Source organism: Camarhynchus parvulus, unplaced genomic scaffold, assembly GCF_901933205.1.
Source record: "Camarhynchus parvulus unplaced genomic scaffold, STF_HiC, whole genome shotgun sequence".
Classification (NCBI taxonomy): domain Eukaryota; kingdom Metazoa; phylum Chordata; class Aves; order Passeriformes; family Thraupidae; genus Camarhynchus; species Camarhynchus parvulus.
The window spans coordinates 36,659-60,054 of NW_022148347.1; the positions used below are offsets into that span (position 1 = coordinate 36,659).

General features: G+C 65.6%; 2 protein-coding genes across 2 annotated transcripts in view; one reads left to right on the forward strand and one right to left on the reverse strand.

Annotated features, from left to right (window-relative positions):
• BAG6 (BCL2 associated athanogene 6) lies at positions 1-16,895 on the forward strand. Its single transcript, XM_030970311.1, is given in 28 exon segments — positions 1-45; positions 124-256; positions 619-736; positions 1,689-1,906; positions 2,416-2,469; positions 2,579-2,653; positions 5,664-5,819; positions 6,417-6,551; positions 7,682-7,879; positions 8,484-8,634; positions 8,637-8,721; positions 9,458-9,517; positions 9,925-10,031; positions 10,409-10,518; positions 10,913-10,988; positions 11,239-11,546; positions 12,060-12,417; positions 12,866-13,035; positions 13,395-13,448; positions 13,877-13,979; positions 14,324-14,448; positions 14,567-14,731; positions 14,864-14,922; positions 15,055-15,154; positions 15,371-15,478; positions 15,939-16,016; positions 16,018-16,080; positions 16,658-16,895. Coding segments are annotated over 27 exon segments (3,453 nt in total). The 5' UTR covers positions 1-45; positions 124-172; the 3' UTR covers positions 16,793-16,895.
• The window catches only part of LOC115916584 (protein PRRC2A-like), a 15,579-nt gene continuing 8,986 nt past the window's right edge, over positions 16,804-23,396 (reverse strand). Inside the window, 13 exon segments of the mRNA XM_030970312.1 lie at positions 16,804-16,879; positions 17,151-17,302; positions 17,634-17,696; positions 17,781-17,955; positions 18,044-18,123; positions 18,430-18,588; positions 19,083-19,301; positions 19,427-19,600; positions 19,703-19,782; positions 20,308-20,395; positions 20,606-20,709; positions 20,910-20,947; positions 20,979-21,137. Of these exon segments, the coding sequence (XP_030826172.1) occupies positions 16,804-16,879; positions 17,151-17,302; positions 17,634-17,696; positions 17,781-17,955; positions 18,044-18,123; positions 18,430-18,588; positions 19,083-19,301; positions 19,427-19,600; positions 19,703-19,782; positions 20,308-20,395; positions 20,606-20,709; positions 20,910-20,947; positions 20,979-21,137 (1,567 nt within the window).

Below are 23,396 nucleotides of genomic sequence, written 5' to 3' on the forward strand. Positions count from 1 at the left end.
CTGGGCCGGAGCCGCCGCGGCCGCGTCGGAGCCGCCGATACCGAGGTGGGGGAGGGGAACCCGGGGGGTCCCGGGGGGGGGGCTCGGGGGGGAACGGCCCCGGTGTAACGGGACCCCCCTCAGGGCAGCCGGTTCCCCTGCGCGCGGCCTGCGCGGGCCCGGCGGCGCCGCCATGGCGGAGGAGCGGCCCGAGGCGCTGCAGGTGCTGGTGAAGACGCTGGACTCGCAGACGCGGAGCTTCGAGGTGGAACCGGAGGTGAGGGCGGCGGGGGAGGTCCCGGTGTGACCGTCTTGGTCCCGGTACCGGTGCGACAGTGCCGGTACCGGTGCGACACCCGCCCGGTACCGGTGTGATTTCCCCTGCCCAGTACCGGTTTCAACCCCCCGGTACCGGTGTGACCCCCAGTGTGATCCCCCCGGTTCCGGTTTACCCCCCCCGGTTCCGGTTTGACCCCCCCGGTACCGGTGTCACCCTCCGTGTGAGGTCCCGGTCCATTACCCCCGGTACCGGTTTGACCCCCTCGGTTCCAGTGTGACCCCCGGTACCAGTGAGACCCCCCCAGTGTGACCCCCGGTTCCGGTTTGACCCCCCGGTTCCGGTGTCGCCTCCCCGGTCAGATCTCGGTGCGGGAGTTCAAGCAGCGAATCGCGGGCGCCGTGAGCATCGCGGCCGAGAAACAGCGGCTGATCTACCAGGGGAGAGTGCTGCAGGACGAGCGGAAACTGCGCGATTACAGTGAGGGAAACCGCGGGGAAATAACGGGGAAAACGGGGAAAATAACCGGGAAAAAATGGGAATTAATGGGGAAAAATTCGGGGAAAAACTGGGGAAAAAACTGGGAATAAATGGGGATGAATGGGAGTGAGAAACAGCGGCTGATCTACCAGGGCCGGGTCCTGCAGGAGGAACAGAAACTGTGGGATTATAGTGAGGGAAACAACGGGAAAAACGGGAAAAATAACTGGGGAAAAACTGGGGAAAAAAACAGGAATTAATGGGGAAAAAACAGGGAAAAATTGGGGAAAAAAACGGGAATTAATGGGGAAAAAACGGGGAAAAAACCGGGGATAAACGGGGATGGGAACGGGAAACAGCGGCTGAGCGACCAGGGCCGGGTGCTGCGGGACGAGCGGAAACTGCGCGATTACAGTGAGGGAAAAACTGGGAAAAAACGGGAAAAATAACCGGGAATTAACGGGAAAAAACCGGGGAAAAACTGGGGAAAAACCAGGAATTAACAGGGAAAAAAAATGGGGATTAACGGGGAAATAACCAGGAAAGGACCGGGAATAAAGCTGGGAATAAACGGGGAGAAAAATGGGAATAAAACCGGGAATAAAACCGGGAATAAAACCGGGAATAAATGGGAATAAAGGGAATGGGAATCGGGGTGGCAGTGGGAGATTTGGGGGCCTGGGGGGGGGAGCGGGGCAGTTTTGGGGGGCTGGGGGTGATCCTGGGGGGGTTTGGGGTCTCAGAGCTATTTTGGGGGGGGGTTTGGGGTTATTTTGGGGGGGGTCTGACAGCCATTTTCCCCCCATTTCCCCCATTGCAGATGTGGGGGGCAAGGTGATCCACCTGGTGGAGCCCGGGGGGTTTTGGGGGTCTCGGGGTTATTTTGGGGGGGGTTTTGGGGGGGTCTCGGGGTTATTTTGGGGGGGTCTGACCCCCATTTCCCCCATTGCAGATGTGGGGGGCAAGGTGATCCACCTGGTGGAGCGCGCCCCCCCCCAGGCGCAGTCCCCGGGCTCGGGGGGGCCCTCGGGCTCGGGGGGGGGGCTGGGCACCTCCTCCCCTCCCCCCCACCACCCCCAGAACGGGGTGGGGGGCGGCCCGAGGGGGGGGGGCCCCGACAGGAACGGCAACAGCAGCAGCTACGTCATGGTGGGGACCTTCAACCTGCCGGTGAGAAACGGGGTGAAAAATGGGGAAAATGGGGCTGGGGGGGTCATGGGGGGTCATGGGACCTTCAACCTGCCGGTAATGGGGGAAAATGGGGCAAAAAATGGGGAAAATGGGGCTGGGGGGACCTTCAACCTGCCGGTGAGAAACGGGGTGAAAAATGGGGAAAATGGGAAAAATGGGGAAAATGGGGCTGGGGGGGTCATGGGACCTTCAACCTGCCGGTAAGGGGGGAAAATGGGGGAAAAAATGGGGAAAATGGGGAAAATGGGGCTGGGAGGGCAATTTGGGGGGAGTTTTAGGGGTCGGGGATTGGGGGGTGTCAGTTTTTGGGGGGGTTCATTAATTTGGGGGGTCATTAATTTGGGGGGTCATTAATTTGGGGGGTCACTAATTTTTGGGGGGGCACTTTTGGCAGATCGCTGATTACGAGGCTGGAGGGGGGGGGCTCTGGTTTTTTTGGGGGGGGTCATTAATTAGTCAATTAATTAATTAATTAATTCCCCCCCCAGATCGACGGCTCCTCTGTGGACGTTCACATCAACATGGACCAGGGCCCCGCCCAGGTGGGGCTGGGGGCGTTTGGGGGGGTCCTGGCCCCGCCCCCTCCCCGATTTGGGGGTCCCAGGGGGGGGGGGGGGCGCGGGGTGACCCCTCTGGTGCCCCCCCCCCCAGAGTGAACCCCGACTGCGGCTCCTGGTGGCTCAGCACCTGCTCAGGGACATCCAGGGGGTGCTGGCGCAGCTGGAGGTGAGAGAGAAACCCCAAAATGGACTGAAAGTACCCCAAAAATGCACCCCTGAAATCCCACAAAAATCCCCCCCAAAAAACCCCAAAATCCCACAAAAATGCACCCCTAAAATCCCACAAACCCCCCCCCAAAAAACCCCGAAAATATCCCAAAAATACCCCCCTAAAATCCCCCAAAATTCCACCCCAAAAACCCCAGAAATACCCCAAAAATGCACCCCTAAAATCCCACAGAATTCCCCCCAAAAAAAGCAAAATTCCCCCCCAAAAAACCCCAAAAATCCATCCAGGGGGTGGTGGCGCAGCTGGAGGTGAGAGAAAAACCCCAAATAAACTGAAAATACCCCAAAAGTGCACTCTTAAAATCTCACAAAATTCCCACAAAATCCCCCCCAAAAAACCCCAAAATACCCCAAAAATGCACCCCTAAAATCCCACAAAATTCCCACAAAATTCCCTCCCAAAAACCCCCAAAATCCCACAAAAATGCACCCCCAAAATCCCACAAAATTCCCCCCAAAAAACCCAAAAATTCCCCTAAAATCCCCCAAAATTCCGCCCCAAAAAAACCCCTAAAATCCTCCAAAATTCCCCCCAAAAACCGCAGAAATACCCCAAAAATGCACCCCTTAAATCCCACAAAATTCTCTCCCAAAAAACCCCAAAATAAACTGAAAATACCCCAAAAATGCACCCTTGAAATACCACAAAGCCCCCCCCCCAAAAAACCCAAAAAAACCCCAAAATGCACCCCTAAAATCCCATCAAATTCCCACAAAATTCACTCCCCAAAACCCCCAAAATCCCACAAAAATGCACCCCCAAAATCCCACAAAATTCCCCCCGAAAAACCCAAAATTCCCCCCAAAAAACCCCAAAAATCCATCCAGGGGGTGCTGGCGCAGCTGGAAGTGAGAAAAACCCCAAAAAAACCCCGAAAATACCCCAAAAATGCACCCCTAAAATCCCGCAAGATTTCCCCGAAATCCCCTCCCAAAACACCCCAAAATCCCACAAAAATATCCCCCTAAAATCTCACAAAATTCCCACAAATTTCCCCCCAAATACCCCAAAAATACCTTCTTAAAATTCTACAAAATTCCCCCAAAATTCTGCCCCAAAACCCCAAAATCCTCTCAAAAAAACGCCCCAAAAATGTCCAGGGGATGCTGGCGCAGCTGGAAGTGAGAAAAACCCAAAAAAACCCCAAAATACCCCAAAAATACTGCCCTAAAATCCCACAGAATTCCCCCCCAAAAACCAAAAAAAACCCCCAAAAATACCCCCCTGAAATCCCCCAAAATTCCCCCCCAAAAACCAAAAAAACCCCCCAAAAATACCCCCCTAAAATCCCCCAAAATTCCCCCCCAAAAACCAAAAAAAACCCCCAAAAATACCCCCCTGAAATCCCCCAAAATTTTGCCCCAAAACACCCCAAAAATACCCAAAAAAATGCCGCTAAAATCCCCCAAAATTCTCCCCCAAAAACCCCCAAAAATACCCCCCTAAAATCCCACAAAATTCCCCCCCAAATACCCCAAAAATGCATCCCTAAAATCTCACAAAATTCCCCCAAAATTCTGCCCCAAAAACCCCAAAATCCTCTCAAAAAACGCCCCAAAAATGTCCAGGGGATGCTGGTGCAGCTGGAAGTGAGAAAAACCCCGAAAATACCCCAAAAATAGTGCCCTAAAATCCCCCAAAATTCTGCCCCAAAAACACCCCAAAAATAGCCCAAAAATGCACCCTTAGAATCCCAGAAAATTTCTCTGAAATGCCCTCCCAAAACACCCCAAAATCCCACAAAAATACCCCCCTAAAGTCCCACAAAATTCTACAAAATTCCCCCAAAATTCCGCCCCAAAATCCCCTCGAAAAACCTCCCAAAAATGTCCAGGGGGTGCTGGCGCAGCTGGAGGTGAGAAAAACCCCAAAATCGCCCCAAAACTACTGCCCTAAAATCCCACAAAATTCCCACAAAATTCCTCCAAACATACCCCCCTAGAATCCTACAAAATTCCCCCCCAAAACCCCAAAATTCCCCCCCAAAAAAACCCCAAAAATCCTCCCAGGGGGTGCTGGCACAGCTGGAAGTGAGAAAAACCCAAAAAAACCCCGAAAATACCCCAAAAATGCACCCCTAAAATCCCGCAAGATTTCCCCGAAATTCCCCCCCAAAAACCAAAAAAAAACCCCAAAAATACCCCCTAAAATCCCCCAAAATTCCGCCCCAAAAAACCCCAAAAATGCCGCTAAAATCCCACAAAATTCCGCCCCCAAAAACCCCAAAAATACCCCAAAAATACCCCCTAAAATCTCACAAAATTCCCCCAAAATTCCCCCAAATACCCCAAAATCCTCTCAAAAACCCCCCAAAAATGTCCAGGGGATGCTGGCGCAGCTGGAAGTGAGAAAAACCCCCAAAAAACCCCGAAAATACCCCAAAAATACTGCCCTAAAATCCCCCAAAATTCCCCCCCAAAAAACCCCAAAAATACCCCAAAAATGCACCCCTAGAATCCCCCAAAATTCCCCCCCCAAAAAACCCTAAAAATACCCCCTTAAAATTCTACAAAACTCCCCCAAAATTCCGCCCCAAAAAACCCCAAAATCCCCCCAAAAACCCTTCTAAAATCCCCCAAAATTCTGCCCCAAAAACCCCAAAAATACCTCCAAAAATGCCTCAAAAATACCCCAAAAATACCCCCTTAAAATCCCACAAAATTCCCCCAAAATTCCCTCTCAAATCCCCCCAAAAACCCCCCCATAAAATCCAACAAAATCCCCCCCAAATTCTCCCCCAGACCCCCACAAAATTCCCCCCAAAATGCCCCAAAATTCCCCCCAACGCCCCCGATTTGCCCCCCAAACCCCCCGATTTGCCCCCAGTGCCCCCGATTTGCCCCCAGTGCCCCCGATTTGCCCCCCAGTGCCCCCGATTTGTCCCCCAAACCCCCCGATTTGCCCCCAGTGCCCCCGATTTGCCCCCACCTCCCTTTTTGCCCCCCAGGGCAATGGGGGGGGGTCTCGCTCCCCCCCCGGCCAGGCCGAGCCGCCCCCCCCGGAGCCCCCCGGGCCCCCCCCAAACCCCCCCGAGGAGCCGATGGAGGCGCGCGCGCCCAAGCCCCGGGCCCCCCGGAACCCGAGGCCCCGGCCCCGACGCCAGGTGAGGGTGGGGAGGGGTCCCGAGGGCTTGGGGAGGGGGCTCGGGGGGGTTTAAAGGGGGAATTTGGGGGTCCTGGGGGCTCCTGGGGGGGTTTGGAGGGGGCCCAGGGGGTCTTGGGGGGATTTGGGAGAGTTTGGGGGTCCCAAGGATTTGGGGGGAGGGGGCTCGGGGGGATCTGGGGGTCCTGGGGGGTTTGGAGGGGAATTTGGGGGTCCTGGGGGGATTTGGGGGAGTTTGGGGGGTCCCGAGGATTTGGGGAGGGGGCTCGGGGGGATTTTGGGGCGTTTGGAAGGGATTTGGGGAGGGGCTCAGGTGAATTTGGGGGGGGGGGAGCTGAGGGGTCCTGGGGGGGTTTTGGGGGGGGGGGCTTGGGGGGGTTTGAATGGGTTTGGGGGTCTCGGGGAGTTTTGGGGTCCTGGGGGGGTTTTGGGGGCATTTTTGGGGGTTTGGGGAGGGGGCTCGGGGGGTCCTGGGGCAGGGGGTTTGGGGGAATTTGGGGGATTTTGGGGGGGTCCCGGTGGATTTGGGGGTCCTGGGGGGGTTTTGGGGGGTCCCGGGTTTATTTTGGGGGGGTCCATGGGGGGTCTCACCGCCCCCCCCAGCCCCCCCAGCCCGGCAGAGCTGGGGGAGCTCCTGGGGGAGCTGCGGCGCCTGGAGCTGCGGCTGGAGCCGTTCCGGCAGCGCTATCGCGACATCCTGGGCAGCGCCGCCACCGCCGACTACGGCCACGACGTGGGTCTGGGGGCTTCGGGGGTCCCGGGGTCCTGGGGGGTTTGGGGTCTTTGGGGGAAGATTTGGGGGAGTTTTGGGGGAGGTTTTGGGGAGGTTTTGGGGTGATATCGGCAGCGCTATCGCGACATCCTGGGCAGCGCCGCCACCGCCGACTACGGCCACGACGTGGGTCTGGGGTCCCGGGGGTCCTGGGGGGCTTCGGGGGTCCCGGGGGAAGATTTGGGGCGGTTTTGGGGTCCTGAGAGGGGTGGGAGGGGTTATATCGGCAGCGCTATCGCGATATCGTGATATGTGCTGTGGTAGGTGGCTACAGCCGCGATATGGGGAGGGGTCTCGGGGGTCCTGGGGGGCTTCAGGGCGGATTTGGGGTCGTTCTGAGGCGATTTTTGGGGCCATTTTTGGGGTAATTTTGGGGTGATTTTTAGTGTAACTTTGGTGATTTTTGGGGTGATTTTGGGCTGATTATGAGGGTGATTGTTGTGGTGATTTTGGTGATTTTTGGGGTGATTTTTGGGGCGATTTTTGGGGTAATTCTGGTGATTTTTGGGTTGATTTTAGGGGTGATTTTTGGGGTAATTTTTGGTGATTTTAGGGGCGATTTTTGGTGTAACTTTGATACTTTTAGGGGCGATTTTTGGGGTGAGTTTGGTGATTTTTGGGGTGAGTTTGGTGATTTTAGGGGCGATTTTTGGAGTAATTTTTGGTGATTTTTGGGGTGATTTTTGTGGTGATTTTGGCGATTTTTGGGGTGAGTGGTGATTTTTGGTGTAACTTTGGTACTTTTAGGGGCGATTTTTGGGGTGAGTTTGGTGATTTTTGGGGTGAGTTTGGTGACTTTTGGGGTGATTTTTGGGGTGATTTTAGGGGCGATTTTTGGGGTAATTTTTGGTGATTTTAGGGGCGATTTTTGGGGCGATTTTGGTGATTTTAGGGGCGATTTTTGGTGTAACTTTGGTACTTTTGGGGCGATTTTTGTGGTGATTTTGGCGATTTTTGGGGTGAGTTTGGTGACTTTTGGGGTGATTTTTGGGTTGATTTTAGGGGTGATTTTTGGGGTAATTTTTGGTGATTTTTGGGGCGATTTTTGGGGTGAGTTTGGTGACTTTCGGGTGTCCCCATCCCCCCCCCAGGCCGAGGCTCGCGAGGAGGCGCAGAGGGTCCTGACCCTGGTGGGGGAGGGGCAGCGTCTCCTTGGCAACGCCCTCGTGGCCTTGGCCGAGCTGCGCTGCAACCTGGGGGGGGCCCCGCCCCGCCCCCTGCAGCTCGCCCGGCCCCTCCCCCACTACGGACCCCCCATGCTGGTGCAGCAGGCGACCATCCCCATCCAGGTGGGGGAGGGGAGAGACCCCCGGAATGGGGGGGGGACCCCAAAACTGGGGGGGGGGTCCCGAAATTGGGGGGGGTCCGGAAATGGGGGGGGGGACCCCAAAATTGGGGGGGGAGAAACCCCAAATGGGGAGGGGGGTCCTGAAATGGGGGGACTCCAAAATTGGGGGGAGGGGTCCTCAAATGGGGGTGGGAGAACCCCAAATGGGGAGGGGGGCAGGGAAATGGGGGAGGGGGAACTTTAAAATGAGGGGGGGGAGGGGAACCCAAAATGGGAGGAGGGGGGACCCCAAAACCTTGGGGGGATGATGGTGAAATGAGGGGAAAGGACCCCAAAATGGGCGGGACCCCAAAATGGGCGGGACCCCAAAATGGGCGGGACCCCAAAATAAGGGGGGGTGGGAACCCCAAATGGGGCTGGGGACCCCAAAATGGGGGAGAAGGGACCCAAAAATGAGAGAGGGGACCCCAAAATAAAGGGGGGGGAGCCTGAAAGAAAGGGGGGGGGACCCTATATTGGGGGCTTGGGGGGGTCCCAGACCCCGCTGATTTGGGGGGGGTCCCAAACCCTGACCCCCCCTCCCCCCCCCGTGCCCCTCCCCCCAGATCAACGTGGGCACCACGGTGACGATGGCCGGGAATGGGGGGGGCGGGGGAGGAGGCCCCGCCCCCCCCCCCCCCGGCCCGGCTGAGCTCCCGCCCGCCCCCCCCCCCCCCAGCCCCGGGACCCCCGGAGCCGGCCCCCCCCCCCGCCCCCGCCCCCCCGCGTGATCCGGATCTCGCACCAGAGCGTGGAGCCCGTGGTGATGATGCACATGAACATCCAGGGTGAGACCCGGAATGGGCACCGGGACCCCCAAAGGGACCCCCAAATGGGCACCGGGACCCCGAAATGGGCACCGGGACCCCCAAAAACCTCCCCCGAGGGACCCCCAAAATGGGCACCGGGACCCCTGAAAGGGACCCCTGAAATGGGCACCGGGACCCCGAAAGGAACCCCAAAATCGGCACCGGGACCCCCAAAGGGACCCCCGAAATGGGCACCGGGACCCCCGAAAACCTCCCCAAAAGGGACCCCAAAATGGGCACCGGGACCCCCGAAATGGGCACCGGGACCCCCAAAACCTCCCCCGAGAGGGACCCCCAAAATGGGCACCGGGACCCCCAAAGGGACCCCCGAAATGGGCACCGGGACCCCCGAAAACCTCCCCAAAGGGACCCCCAAAATGGGCACCGGGACCCCCAAAGGGACCCCTGAAATGGGCCCCGGGGTCCCCGAAAACCCCCAAAGGGACCCCAAAAATGGGCACCGGGACCCCCAAAGGGACCCCAAAACTGCCCCAAAAACTGCTCTGAAATCCCCAAAAGGGGCCCCAAAAAGTGCCACCCAAAAGGGACCCCCAAATCGGCTCTGGGACCCCCAACAACCTCCCCAAAATGTGCCCCTGGACCCCCAAAAACCGCCCTGGGACCCCTAAAACTGTCCCCAAATCCCCCCCAAATCCCCCCCAGGTCTCCCCCAAACCCTTCCCTGCCCCCCAAACCCCCCCCTGACCCCTCCCCCCTCTGTGCCCCCCCAGATTCGGGCTCCCCCCCCTCGGGGGGCTCGGCCGGACCCCCCGGGCCCGGGCTGGGCATCGGTGAGTGGGGGGCTGGGGGTCTGAGGGGATTTTGGGGGAATTTGGGGGGCTTAGGGAGGATTCTGTGGCGGTTTTGGGGGGTTGGGGGTTTTGGGGGCGATTTTGGGGAGATTCTGGGGGATTTGGGAGGATTTTGGGAGGATTGAAGGGGAAATTTGGGGTTTTGTGGGGGGATTTGGGGGGAATCTCAAGGTTGTTGTGGGTTCAGGGGGGCTGTGGGCGTGGCCATGTCTCAGTGGGCGTGGTCACGGCTCAGTGGGTGTGTCCATGTCTCAGTGGGCGTGTCCCATCCCCGCAGGTGGGGTGGGGGTGCAGCTGCCGCCCCTCCCCCCCGAGTTCCTGCAGGGTGGGCGGGGTTTGGGGGCAGTGGGCGTGGCCTGACCCCTGTGCCCCTCCCCGCCCCGCAGGTGGGGTGGGGGTGCAGCTGCCGCCCCTCCCCCCCGAGTTCCTGCAGGCCGTGGCCCATCAGATCACACAGCAGGCGATGGCGGCCGCGCAGCCTCTGCGGCCACAGGTACTGACCCCTGACCCCTGAGTGACCCCTGAGTGACCACTGACCCCTGAGTGACCCCTGAGTGACCACTGACCCTGAGTGACCACTGAGTGACCACTGACCACTGTGACCCCTGACCCCTGAGTGACCACTGACCCGAGTGACCGAGTGACCCCTGAGTGACCCCTGACCCGAGTGACCACTGACCCCTGACCACTGAGTGACCACTGACCCCTGAGTGACCCCTGACCCCTGACTGACCACTGACCCCTGACTGACCACTGAGTGACCACTGACCACTGAGCCCTGACCACTGAGTGACCATGCGTGACCATCCCTGACCGTCGCTGACCCCTGACCCTCGCTGACCGTTGACCCCTGACCCCGTGTGCCCCCAGGCCAGCCCGTGGGGGGGTTCCAGGCCCCCACCCGCGTGGTCATCGCCCGGCCCTCGGCCCCTCCCCCGCGCCCCACCCACCCCGGGGCCCCCCAGGCCGGGGGCGGAGCCGTGAGTGGGGGAGGGGCACCGGGGGCGTGGCTTGGGGTCCGGGGGGGAGGGGAGGGGAGATATGGGGGGATGGGGGGAGGGGAGGAGGGGGGGGTGGGGAATGGGGGATGGGCTCTGGGGGGTGGGGGGAGAGGGCTGGTTTGGGGTCCCTGGGGGGGAGATGGGGGAGGGGATGAGGGGGGTGGGGGTGGGGGAAGGGCTGTGGGGGGGTGGGGGGGGGCTGGGGGATGGGATTGTGGGGGGATGGGGGAGGGATGAGGGAATGAGGGGGGGATGGGAAGTGGGGGATGGGTGGGGGTGATGGTTTGGGGTCCTGGTGGGGGGGGGGATGGGGGAGGGGCCGTTCGGATGTTTCGGGGTCCCCCCCCCCCCTGACCCCCCCGTGCCCCCCCAGGCCCCTGGGGGGGCGTCGCTGGCGCAGGTGATCAGCGGGCTGGTGGGACAGCTGCTGCTGCAGCCGCTGGTGCTGGGTGAGCCGGGCTGGGGGGGCTGGGGGGGCTGGGAAAGGGTTAATGGGGGACTTGGGGTCACTGGTTTGGACTGGGGGGCACTGGGAGGGGATTGGAGGGCACTGGGACAAACTGGGAGCGCTGGGAGGGGTTTGGGAGGGACTGGGGGGTCACTGGTTTATACTGGGAGGGGCCGGGGGGGCGTGGCCTGTTTTGCATTTCAGGCCTGGCCACGCCCCCCTGACCCCTCCCCCTCTCTCCCCTCCCCCAGCCCAGGGCGGCTCCTCGGCCCCCCCCGCACCCCCCACCCCAAACTCCGCCCCCTCCTCAGCCCAAGCCCCGCCCCCGACTCCTCCCGGCCCCGCCCCCGCTCCAGGGGCAGCCCCGGGGGGTCCCGATGGCTCCGCCCCCGCCCCGCCCCCGTCGGCCGCGCCCAGCGCAGGGGGCGGGGCTGAGGCTCAGCCACGCCCCCTGGTGGGGCTGCTGGGGGGGCTGCTGGGGGCGGGGCCAGCGCCGCTGGTGGGCGTGGCCGTGCCTGGGAACAGCCCCCTGCTGGAGGGCGTGGCCGAGCTGCTGCAGGTGGGTGGGGCCATGGGGTGGGCGGGGCTTGGGGCGTGCTTAAATGGGGGTGGGGCTTGGGAGGGGGCGGTGCCAAATGTGGGGAGGGCGGAGCTTGTTCTGTACGGGGTGAGAACGTAAAATGGGGGTGGGGCTTGAATTGGGCGTGACAAAATGGGCGGGGCTTAAAGGGTGGAGCTTAAATGGGGTGGGGCTTATAACGGGCGGGGCCTCAAATGGGTGTGACTTTAAATGGGCGGGGCTTAAAGGGTGGAGCTTCAATGGGGTGGGACTTAAAATGGGCGGGGCCTCTAATGGGTGTGGCTTACAATGGGCGGAGTTTCAAAGAAGGGCCCTAGAATAGGTCGGGCTTAAGAGGTGGGGTTTAAAATGGGTGGGGCTTAAAAATGGGTGGGGATTTAAAAGGGTGGGGCTTAAAAGGGAACTTCAAAGGGGTGGAGCTTCAAATGGGTGTGGCTCGAGGGGGCGTGGCCTGCCTAGCCACGCCCCCTGACCCCCCTTCCCTCCCCACAGGCCGCCCAGCCCAGCCCCGCCCCCACCACCCCCGAAGCCCCTCCCTCCTCCGACCCCTCCCCCACCTCCACCTCCGCCCTTCCCCCTTCCCCCCCTCCCCCGCCCCCTCCCCTTCCCCCCACGGAGAGCGGCCCCGCCCCCTCCTCCGGAGGCCCCGCCCCCGCCGAGGGCGGCCCCGCCCCCGGGCCGGGGGAGCCGCTGCCCCCCGAGTTCTTCACCAGCGTCCTGCAGGGGGTGCTGAGCTCCATGCTGGGCCCCCTGGGGGCGCCCCCCAGCGGCCCCCCCGAGAGCATCGCGGCGTTCCTGAGCCGCCTGAGCGGGACCCCCGGGCTGCTCGAGGGCTCCCCGGGGCCTGACGGTGAGACTGGGGGGATTTGGGGGGATTTGGGGGCTGGGGAGGGGGATTCGGGGACCCCCGGGCTGCTCGAGGGCTCCCCGGGGCCTGACGGTGAGACTGGGGGGATTTGGGGAGTCATTGGGGGATTAATGGGGGATTTGGGGTCATTGGGGACCCCCAGAGAACGCGAGGCCCTGGAGGTTTTGGGGTTTTTTTCTGCAGATTTTGGGGTTTTGGGTCCTTTTCTGTGAGCTGCGGGTTTCTTTTTGTGGATTTTGGGGTTTGGGTTTTTTCCTGTGCGTTTCAGGTCCCTTTTTGTGAGGGTTTTGTGTCCCTTTCTGTAATTTTTTTTCCCCCCCCATTTTTTCCCATTTCCAGGGTTTTTCGGGGCTCTCCTGGCTCTCATTTGCCGTGGTGCACATTTCCCCATTTTTGCCCATTTTTGCCCATTATTTTTTCCCATTTCCAGGGTTTTCCGGGGCTCTCCTGGCGCTGATCTGCCAGCACCTGTCCATGGTGGACGTGGTGCTGCTGCTGCACGGGCGCTGCCAGCCCCTGGCCCGGCTGCAGCCGCTGCTGCGCCGCTGCTTCCGCCAGCGCTACCTGGGGGGGCGCGACCCCACCGAGGCCAACGTGCGGGTGAGAGACCCGAAATCCCCCGGATTCACCCCAAATCACCGGGATTCACCCCCAAAATCCCCCGGATTCACCCCCAAATCACCCCCGGATTCACCCTAAAATCCTCCCAGATTCATCCCAAAATCCTCTGGATTCACCCCGAAATCACCCGGCTTCACCCCAAAATGCCCCTGAGCCCCCTGAGTCCCCCTGGGACCTCCCAAAACCCCTGAGACCCCCCCAGACCCTCCCAAGCCCCCCCAAAAACCCCCAAGAACCCCCCAGGAGCCCTCAGACCCCCCCAGGACCCCCCAAACCCCAACTGAGCCCCCCCAGACCCCCCAAATCCTAACCCAGCCCCCCCTGTGCCCCCTCCCCAGGCAGCCACGCACAACCTGATCATGGGGCTGGAGGGGTTCATCCGCGAGAGCTTCGTGAGTGGGGGGCTCTGGGGGGTCCTGGGGGGCTCTGGGGGGATCTGGGGGGTCCGGGGGGGTTTTTTGGGGACTCTGGGGGGTTTTGGGGGGTCTTGGTGGGCTTTGGGGGGGCTCTGAGGGCCTGGGGAGGTCCTGGGGGGCTCTGGTGGGGTCAGGGGAGACTTGGGGATATTTGGGGGGTCCTGGGGGGATCCTGGTGGATCTGGGGGCTCTCTGAGGGGTCTGGGGGCTCTGGGGGGGGTCCTGGGGGTCTCTGTGACCCCTCCCCAATTTGTGGCCCCCCCAGGCCGAAGGCATCGACATCACGCACACCAATGTGGGGGCCGGGGGCTTTTGGGGGGGTTTGGGGGCTCTGGGGAGGCTCAGGGGGCTCCAAGGGGTCCGGGGGGTTTGAGACCCCTCCCCAATGTGCCCCCACCCCCCAGGCCGGGGTCAGGGTGGCCGAGGGCGTGGACATCACGCGCACCAACGTGGAGTTCCTGCGCGAGCAGTTCAACCGCATCGCGCTGCACGTGCTGCGCTGCCAGGGTACGAACTGGGGAGGGGGCACGGGGGGCACGGGGGGGTTCTGAGGGGCCGGGGGCTCCTGGAGGAGATAAGAGGTCCTGGGTGGTGCCTGGAGCTGCTCGGGAGGCTTTTGAGGGGGGTCCTGGGGGGCTGCCGGGGGGGTTTAAGGGGCTTCTGGGGATCTGGGGGGTCCTGGGTGGGTTCTGGGGGCTTTGTGGGGTTCTGAGTGGGGTCTGGGGGCTTTGGGGGGGTCCCTGATACCCTTGGGGGGTCCTTGGGGATCTCTGTGGTCCCGGGGGGTCTTTGAGGGTCTCTGGGGTTTTTGGGGGGTCTCTGGGGGGTCTCTGATGTCCCTTCCCCCCCAGACGGCTCCTTCGGGCCGCGGCTCCTGGAGCTCTGCAACCGGGGCCTGTTCGAGTGCCTGGCCCTGAACCTGCACTGCCTGCGGGGGGAGCGGGGGGCGCTGGGGGCGCTCATCAGCGACCGCATCGTGAGTGGGACCCCAGACCCAAACGGGAGGGAGCTGGGGTGTCCCTGGGGCCCCAGACCCACACTGGGGGGGTATTTGGGGTCTCTGGGTGCCCCCTGACCCCCGTTGTTCCCCCCAGCGCCGTCTCTCGGCCGATGTCCCCCCCTCGCTGGTTGGGTGGCTCACGGCCGTGGTGGGCCTGCGGCTCCAGGCCGTGCTGGAGCAGATGCCCGTGACCCCCGAGCAGGTGCTGCCCTACGTGCGGCACCTGGGGGAGCCCCCGGAGCCGGCCCCGCCCCGGCAGGTGAGTGAGACCCCTCCCCAAAAACCCCAAACCCGGCAGGTGGGTGAGACCCCTCCCCAAAACCCCCAAACCCGGCAGGTGGGTGAGACCCCTCCCCAAAATCCCCCGGTGTCCCTCTAACCCCGCCCACAGGCACAGCCCGAGGAGCCAATGGAGGTGCAGGAGGCGGAGCCACCCCCGGACGACGCCCAGGTAGTGGGGGCGGGGCCTCTCTCGGAGGGGGCGTGGCCTCCTCTGGAAAGGGGGCGGGGTCCCCAATCCCACAGAAGGGGCGGGGTCTCCAGCCCAGGCCCCGCCCCCTCACAGCCCCTCCCCCCGTTTCCGAGGGAGGGGGCGGGTTCTCCTCCCCCCGCCACCACAGCCGAGGAGGCCCTGCCCCCCCCCGAGAGCGACAGCGAGGCCTGGGCGGCGGCCGTGCCCCCGGTGAGTGGGGGAGGGGCCGGGACTGACCCCCATGTGACCCCTGTGTGACCCCTGTATGACCCCGTGACCCCTCCATGACCCCAGGAGTGAGTTCCCATCATCCGTGAGGATGCCCTGTGTGACCCTGGGCTGTGACCCCCGGTGTGTGACACCTGCATGACCCCTGTGACCCCCCCAATGACCTTTCCATGACCCCTGTTTGACCTCTGACCCCAGGAGTGGGTTCCCATCATCCGTGAGGACGCCCAGCGCCAGCGCAAGGCGAAGCCGCAGCCGCCCCTGAGCGACGCCTACCTGAGCGGGATGCCGGCCAAGCGGCGCAAGGTGAGTGACCCGAGTGACCACTGAGTGACCACTGAGTGACCACAATAACCACTGAGTGACCAGTGAGTGACCACTGAGTGACCAGTGAGTGACCAAACTGACCAGTGAGTGACCCCAGAGTGACCCTGAGTAACCAAACTGACAACTGAGTGACCAGTGAGTGACCAAACTGACCAGTGAGTGACCAGTGAGTGACCAGTGAGTGACCAAACTGACCAGTGAGTGACCAGTGAGTGACCACTGACCAGTGGGGTATCCCTGTGTAACCCCTGAGTGACCAGGGAGACCATTCAGTGGCTGCAATGACTGCAGTGACCACTGACCAGTGACCCCAGAGTGACCCTGAGTGAGTGCAAAGCCAGGACACGGTCACTGCACACTGACCCCACTGACCCCACTGACCCCTCACTGACCCCACTCTGACCCCCGTGTGACCCCGTGTGACCCCGTGTGCCCCCAGACGATGCAGGCGGAGCCGCCCGCGCTGTCCCTGGCCGAGGCCGTGGGCAGAGCCGCCCGAACCGCCGGGGCCCGAGCGGCTGGGGAGCCCCGAGAGCCTGGGGAGGGACCTGAGCGAGCTGCAGGAGGGGTACAGGCAGCAGGTGAGGGGGTAAAGTGGGGCTGGGGGCTTCAAATGGGGCTGGGGGCTGCAGGAGGGGTACAGGCAGCAGGTGAGGGGTAAAGTGGGGCTGGGGGCTTCAAATGGGGCTGGGGGCTGCAGGAGGGGTACAGGCAGCAGGTGAGGGGGTGAAGTGGGGCTGGGGGCTTCAGAAATGGGGCTGGGGGCTTCAGGAGGGGTACAGGCAGCAGGTGAGGGGGTAAAATGGGGCTGGGGGCTTCAAATGGGGCTGGGGGCTGGGAAATGGGGCTGGGGGCTGCAGGAGGGGTACAGGCAGCAGGTGAGGGGTAAAGTGGGGCTGGGGGCTGGGAAATGGGGCTGGGGGCTGCGGGAGGGCTACAGAGAGCAGCTATGGGGTTAAAGATGGGTCTGGGGGCTTCAGAAATGGGGCTGGGGGAGATGGGGCTGGGGGATTTGGGTCTGGGGGCTTGAGAAGGGTACGAGGGGCTCATAAAGGACTGGGAGGGGTCTCTGCCCCACCCCCACAGAAGCTGCTGCGGGGGGCGGGGCTTTGGGCGTGTCCCAGCCCCTCCCCCACCCCGTTTTTCCCCTCCCCCCAGCTCCAGGCCGACCTGCAGCGCCGCCTCCTGGCCGACCCCGATTTCAGCCCCGGCCGCTTCCCCAACGCCCACCGGGCCTTCGGGGAGCCCTTCCCCCACCCCGCCCGCGACCCCTCCCCTCCCCCACCCCAATAATCATCAATCAATCAACGATCAATAAACCAGGCCCCGCCCCCGGCCACGCCCACCACGGGCTGCTGCTGCTGCTCCGCCTTTATTTCCCTTTTTTGGGCTCATTTCGTGCTTTTTTTGTCAATTCCGAGTTTGTGGTTTTTAACCCAAGGTGGGGGAGGGGTGATAACGGCGGCCCCTCCCCCACCCGCATAAATACCGGGAGGGGTGGGGGAGGGGTCACTGGGGGGGGGTCCGGGGGGGGCCCCAAGCGCCGGGGGGGCGGCGGGGAGGGGGGGGAGGGGCGGAGGAGGATGAGGATGATGAGGGCGGGGGAGGGGCCCCGGGGGGAGGGGCAGGCTCAGGGGGGCGGGGCCCGCGCGGAGGGGGCGGGGCGAAGGCCCGGGTGGGCGGGGCCAGGAGGCGGCCCAGCGGCAGGAGGGGGAGGGGCGGCGCCGGGGGGGCCCCGAAGTTGACGACGGGGGGAGGGGGAGGGGCCGGAACCGGGGGGGGCTCCACCAACGGCAGCAGCATCTGGGGGGGGAGGGGAGAGAGAGAAAAGGGGGTCGGGGGCGGGGCCAGAGCCAGGGGAGGGCGGGGCTTGGCCTCAGGGGAGGGCGGGGTCAGCCCAGGTGAGTCCAAGCCCTGCCCAGGTGAGTCCAAGCCCCGCCCAGGTGAGTCCAAGCCCCACCCAGGTGAGTCCAAGCCCCGCCCAGGTGAGTCCAAGCCCCACCCAGGTGTGTTCTAGCCCCGCCCAGGTGTGTTCTAGCCCCGCCCAGGTGTGTTCTAGCCCCGCCCAGGTGTGTTCTAGCCCCGCCCAGGTGTGCTCTAGCCCCGCCCAGGTGTGTTCTAGCCCCGCCCTCACCTGCTGGAAGCTGCTCTGGCCCTGCCCGTAGAACTCCGAGGGCGGGGTCAGCTCCTGCCGCACCTGCGGGGGAATGGGGGCGTGGCCGCGTTAGCCCCGCCCATTTCCCTCTGTGGCCCCGCCCCCTCGGGCCCCTCCCACACTCACCTGCAGCACGGGGGGGGGGTCGGGGCAGAAGGGGCCGTACAGGAAGGGGGGGGGCGGGTACAGGACCCCCCCCGCCCCCCCCAGCTTGGCCAGCTCGGGGCCCCCCCCCAGGAAATCCACGAAGGGCCCCTTCAGGGGGGGGAGGGGCAGCCCCGCCCCCGCCACCAGCACCGGCCTGGGGGGGAAATGGGGGGAGGGGTCAGGGGGGGTCTGAGCCACAGGTGTGACCCCCCCCCCCATTCCAGGTGTGCCCCCCCCGGTACCTGAACGGCGTCACCGAGGGCGTCCCTGCCCTGAAGCTGCCGCCGCTGCCCGGGGGGGGCTCCACGGCCGGGGGGGGCACCTGGGGGGGCACAAGGGGGGGTTGGGTCAGACCCACAGAGACCCCCAGACCCAAAACACACCTGGGGTCACCCAGGAGCCCCCAGAACCCCCCAAACTTTCCATAGGGGTCACCCAGGACCCCCCAAACTCCCCCAGACCCAAAACCCTCCCTGGGCTCACCCAAACCCCCCCACGACCCCCCCAAGCCCCCCCAGACTCCCCCAATGGCTCCAACACCCCCAAACCCCCCCAGGACCCCCAAATCCCCCCAGCCCCTCCCCCCACCCCGTACCTGCCCGGTGGCCCCGCCCCCCCCGTAGCACACCTCGGGGGGGAGGGGCTGGCGCTGCCCCCGCGCCCCGGGGGGGTCCCTGGGGGGGTCCCTGGGGGCCCCTTTGGGCTCTGGGGGGATCCGGGGGGGGTTGGGGGGGGGCTCGGGACCCCCCCCCGGCAGCAGCTCCCAGTCCCGGGGGGCAGCGCTGAGCTGGGGGGGGAAACGGGGTGAGAGACCCCCGGGGTGGGCCCAGACCCCAAATCCTGACCCCAAAACCTCAAACCCGACCCCAAACCCCAAACCCCAAACCTCCCATTTCTGACCTCAAACTCCCATTTCTGACGTCAAATCCCCAGTCCCGATCTCAATCCTCACCCCATTTCCAACCCCAATCCAGCTCCCAAATCCCAAATCCCGACCCCAACGTTGCGCCTCATCCCGACCCCAATCCCGGCCCCAGTCTGGGCCCCGAATTCCCAATCTTGACCCCAAACCCAGCCCCACTCCTGACCCCAAATCTGCCATTCCCAACCCCAACTTTGAACCCGATCCTGACCCCAATCCTGACCCCAATCTGAGCCCCAAACCTTGACCCCAAACCCCCATTTCCAACCCCAAACCCCCAACCCCAACCCTGATCCCCTTCGCCCCATTACCCCCCCATGCCCACTTTGCCCCGCCCCCCCAAGCCCCGCCCCCCGTACCCCGATGTCCCCGCCCCCCGGCGGGGGGAGGGGCAGCGCCTCCTTCTGGCCGCGCTCCCGTTGCTGCTGCGGGGGGAGGGGCGGCCGGGGGGGGTCCCCGTCCCGCCCCCCCCAGCCCTCGCTGGCGGTGGGGGAGGGGCAGGGGGGGGCGTTCCGGACCCGCTGCGAGCGCTCGGTGCCGATGGGGCCGGGGGGGGGCGCGGGGGGGGCCCCCAAAACCTGGGGGGGAGGGGCAAAAGTGAGGGGGGAGGGGCAGAAAGGGGAGAGGGTCAGGAAATGAGGTGGGGGAGGGTCAGGACACACCTGGCCCCTCCCCCCCATGGATTTCGGGGTTTTTGGGGTACCTGGGTGTCCTGGCGGGGGAGGGGCAGGCGGCCCCGCGGCTCGGGGGGGCTCCGGGGGGCGGGGCCCTGGGGGGTCCTGGGGGCGGGGCCCTGGGGCTGGGCCCCGCCCCCCCCGTCGGGGGAGCTGCGCTGGCTGCAGGCGCCGGAGTCACCGCTGAGCTCCACGCCGCTGTCCTGGGGGGGGGCACGGGGGGTCAGAGACACGGAGACCCCCGGAGAGACCCCCGGAGAGACCCCCAGGGACCCCCCAGGGACCCCCCCGTGCCCCCCCCTCCCCTCGGCGCTGGCGGCCTCCTCGAAGGGGGGGAGGGGCTCCAGCCAGGGCTGCCCCGGGGGCAGCGGCTTGGGGGGGGCGCCTGGGGGGGGCAACGACCAGTGAGGACCAGTAAGGACCAGTAACACCCAGTGCCCCCCAGTCCTATCCCAATAACCTGCAGTGCCCTCCAGTCCATCCCAGTAACGCCCAGTGCCCCCCAGTCCTATCCCAATAACCTGCAGTGCCCTCCAGTCCATCCCAGTAACACCCAGTGTCCCCCCAATAATCCCAGTAACTCCCAATAACCCCCCAGTTCTCTCCCAGTAACCCCCCACTGCCCCCCAGTCCATGCCAATCCCTCCCCAGTTTATCCCAGTTCCCCTCCAGTCCTCCCCAATCCCCTCCCAGTCCCCCCAAATCCCATTCCCAGTCCATCCCAATTCCTCCCAGTCCCCCCAAATCCCATTCCCAGTCCATCCCAGTCCCCCCAGTCCCCTCCCAGTGCCCCCAAATCCCATTCCCAGTCCATCCCAGTCCCTCCCATCCCCTGCCCAGTGCCCTCCCAGTTTATCCCAGTCCATCCCAGTGCCCCCCCAGTCCATCCCAGTCTGTCCCAGTCCCTTACTGGTGGGCAGCTGGCTCCAGAGGGGGGGGCTCAGCCCCCCCTGTGTCTCCCCCCCGTCCTGCTGGGGGTCCCCGAACCCCAGGGGGTCCTGGGGGGGGCAGGGGGGGTCAGTGGGGGGTGGAGACCCCTCAGACCCCCCCGACCCCCCACCATCGCCCCTCCCCCCCCAACCATCGCCCCCCCACCACCATTGCCCCTCCCCCATCCCCATCGCCCCTCCCCCCCACCATCGCCCCTCCCCCCACCATCGCCCCTCCCCCCCACCATCGCCCCTCTCCCCACTGCCCCTCCCCCCCACCTGGCTTTGGGGTCTCTGGCGCCGTTTGGCCAAGAAGCCCCCAAGGGTGGGGGTGGGGCCGGGCCGGGGGGCGCCGGGGGGGCCCAGGGGGGGCTCCGGGGGGGCTGCGGAGAGAAAAGGGGGGGGCGGTTAATGGGGGGGGCACAAAGGGAGGGGGTTATTGGGGTGGGGGTCTCTAGGGAGGGGGGGGTGTCGCTATGAAGGGCCTGGGGTGGACACGGAATGGGGAGGGGGGCACAAAGGAGGCACTGAGAAATTTGGGGAGGGGGGGTCGGTACCTATGGGGGGTTTTGGGGGTCCGTACCTGGCGGGGGGGGCAGCCCCGGTGCCGAGGGGGGTCCCCGTGCCCCCTTTGTGGGGGGGGGGCCGCAGCTGTGCCAGGGCCCTGCGGATCCCCCCGGGGTCGCTCGGGACCACCCGGTCCAGGCGGAACACGGCCGAGGGGGGGGGCGGGGGCAGCGCCAGCCCCGGGGGGGCCCCGCCCGAGCCGGGGGGGGCGGGGGGCGGGGCCGGGGGCTCCTCGGGGTTACGGCTGCAAAGGGGGGGGAGGGGAACGGTGAGAGAGACCCCAAAACATCCCCAAAATTCTCAGCACGCCCCAGCCCCTCCCAGAGCACCCCTGGACCCCCAAAACCCCCCCCGAACCCCCCCATTTTAACCCCCCAAAATTCCCAGGCCCCTCCCAGAGCCCCCCCCGGCCTCTGCGACCCCCAAAACCCCCCCGAATTAATTCTAAATGGACTCAAGACCCCCAATTCCCTCCCCAATGAGCCCCGGACCCCTCCCCAAATTCCCTTAACCCCTCCCAGAGACCCCCAAAATCCCCCTGAACCCCCACCCCGGATTCAATCTAGAGTGACCCAAAGCCCCCAGTTCTCCCCCCATCCCTACCCAGCCCCCCTCCCCAAATTCTCCAAACCCCTCCCAGAACACCCCAAAGTCACCCAAGACCCCCCATCGCCCCCTCCCCAATTCGCTCACCTGCGGTTTCGGGGCGAGGGCCACCCCCTCTTGCCGTCGCCCCCTCGCCCCCCGCTGCGGCCCCCCCCGCTGCGGCCGCCCCCTCCCCCACCGGCCCCGTGGTGCTGCTGCTGGGGGAGGAGTTTGGGGGTGGGCCGCGGCCCCGCAGGCCCCGCCCCCGGAGCGGCGCTGGCTGGAGAAGCTGCGCTTGGCCAGGCGGGGGCTGGGGGGCGTTCTGGGGAGGGGGGGGGGGGTCCCCTGCAGGGGGCCCGCCGGGGCGGGGGGTCGCGCTCGGGCCGGGGGGGCCCCGCGCCCCCAGGTCGGAGCTCTCCGAGGCCGTTTCCCATTGGTCCGAGTTGTGCTCGGGGACGGGGGGCCGCGCCGCGAGGGGGCGGGGGCGGCGGAGGGGGAGGGGCGGCGCTGGGGGCGGGGCCGGGGGTCCTGGCGGTGCAGGCGGCGGAACCGGGGGCTTGTCCTGCTGCTGCCCCCCGCCCGTGCCGCCGCCGCCGGGGGCGCCTGAGCCCGCCCCGCCCCCCGGAACCGCGGGGGGCTGCTGGGCCTGGGGCGGTGGGGGAGGGGTCCACGCTCCTTCCCCCGCCAGCCCCGCCCCCACCGCGCCCCTCCGGGACGGGACCCCCGGGGGTGAAAACGCGGCCGCCGCGGGGGGCGCGGGGGGCAGCCCCGGGGGGTGGTGCGAGTGGGGGAGGGGTCCCGCAGGGGAGGGGTCTGGCTGCCGCCCCCCCCCCTCCCCCGCCCGGGTCGGAGCTCTCCGGAGCCGCGCAGGCGCCGCTGGGGGGGCGGGGGTCCTCCTCGTAGTCGGAGCCCTCGCTGCGGGGCTCGGAGCCGGGGGGGGGGGGGGGGCGCCGGGGCCCGAGGGGGCGGGGCCTCGGTGCTGACCGCCCTCCCCTCCGGCGGGGCCGCGGAAGCCGCGGAACTCGCGGGACGAGGAGGGGGGGCGGCCTCCGGGACCCCCGGCCGTGCCGCCCCCGGTGCCGCCCCCTGCCCCCCGGCCCCGCCCCCGTAGGAGCCCCGGAAGCCCCGGCCCCGGGCGAAGAACTCCCCGCGCCCCCCCCGCGGCCGCGCCCCCCTCTGAGGGCCCCCCCGCTCCATTGGGGGGTCGCGGCAGCGGCGCCGGGACGGGGACGCCCCCCCGGCCCCTCCCCCTCCAGCCCCCCCCGGGGGCGCCCCGGGGTCTTTGGGGGCCGTGGGGGAGGGGCCGGGCTTGGCCTTGGGGGGCTTGGGGGGTTCCTCGGGCGCCCCCCCCTCCTCTTTCTGGGGGAGGGGCTTCTTGATGGGCCCCGCCCGCCGAGGGGGGGGCGGGGTTTCCTCGGAGGCGGGGGGAGGGGCGCGGCGGGGGGGGCCGCCCCCTCCCCCGCCCCCCCCGGGCCGGGGTCCCCAGCGGGTCTCGGTGAGCCCCTCCCCCACCCCCGCCCCGGGGGGCTTTGTGGGGGTCGGGGGTTGTGCGGGGGGGGCGGCGCGCGGCCCCTCCCCGCCCCTCCCCCCTCCTCCTTGGGGGGCCCCCCCAGCGCTGCCGCCCCTCCCCCCCCGAGCTCGTCCTTGGGGGGTTTGTGGGGAGGGGGCGCCGCTTTTTTGGTGGGGGGGGGCTCCTTGAAGGAGGGGGGGGTTGGGCGGGGGAAGGGGGCGGCGGCGCCGGGGGGAGGGGGCGGCTCCGGGGGGTCGCGTCGCTCTGGGGGGGGGGCAGGGCCCAGGGCCGGGAGGGGGAAGGGGGCGTTGTTGGGGGGGGGTCGTCGGCGGCGGGAGGGGGGTGGAGGGAAGCGGGGGAGGGGGGCGGCGCCCCCTGCCCCTCCCCCCCCGTTCTCGAAGGGGGGGG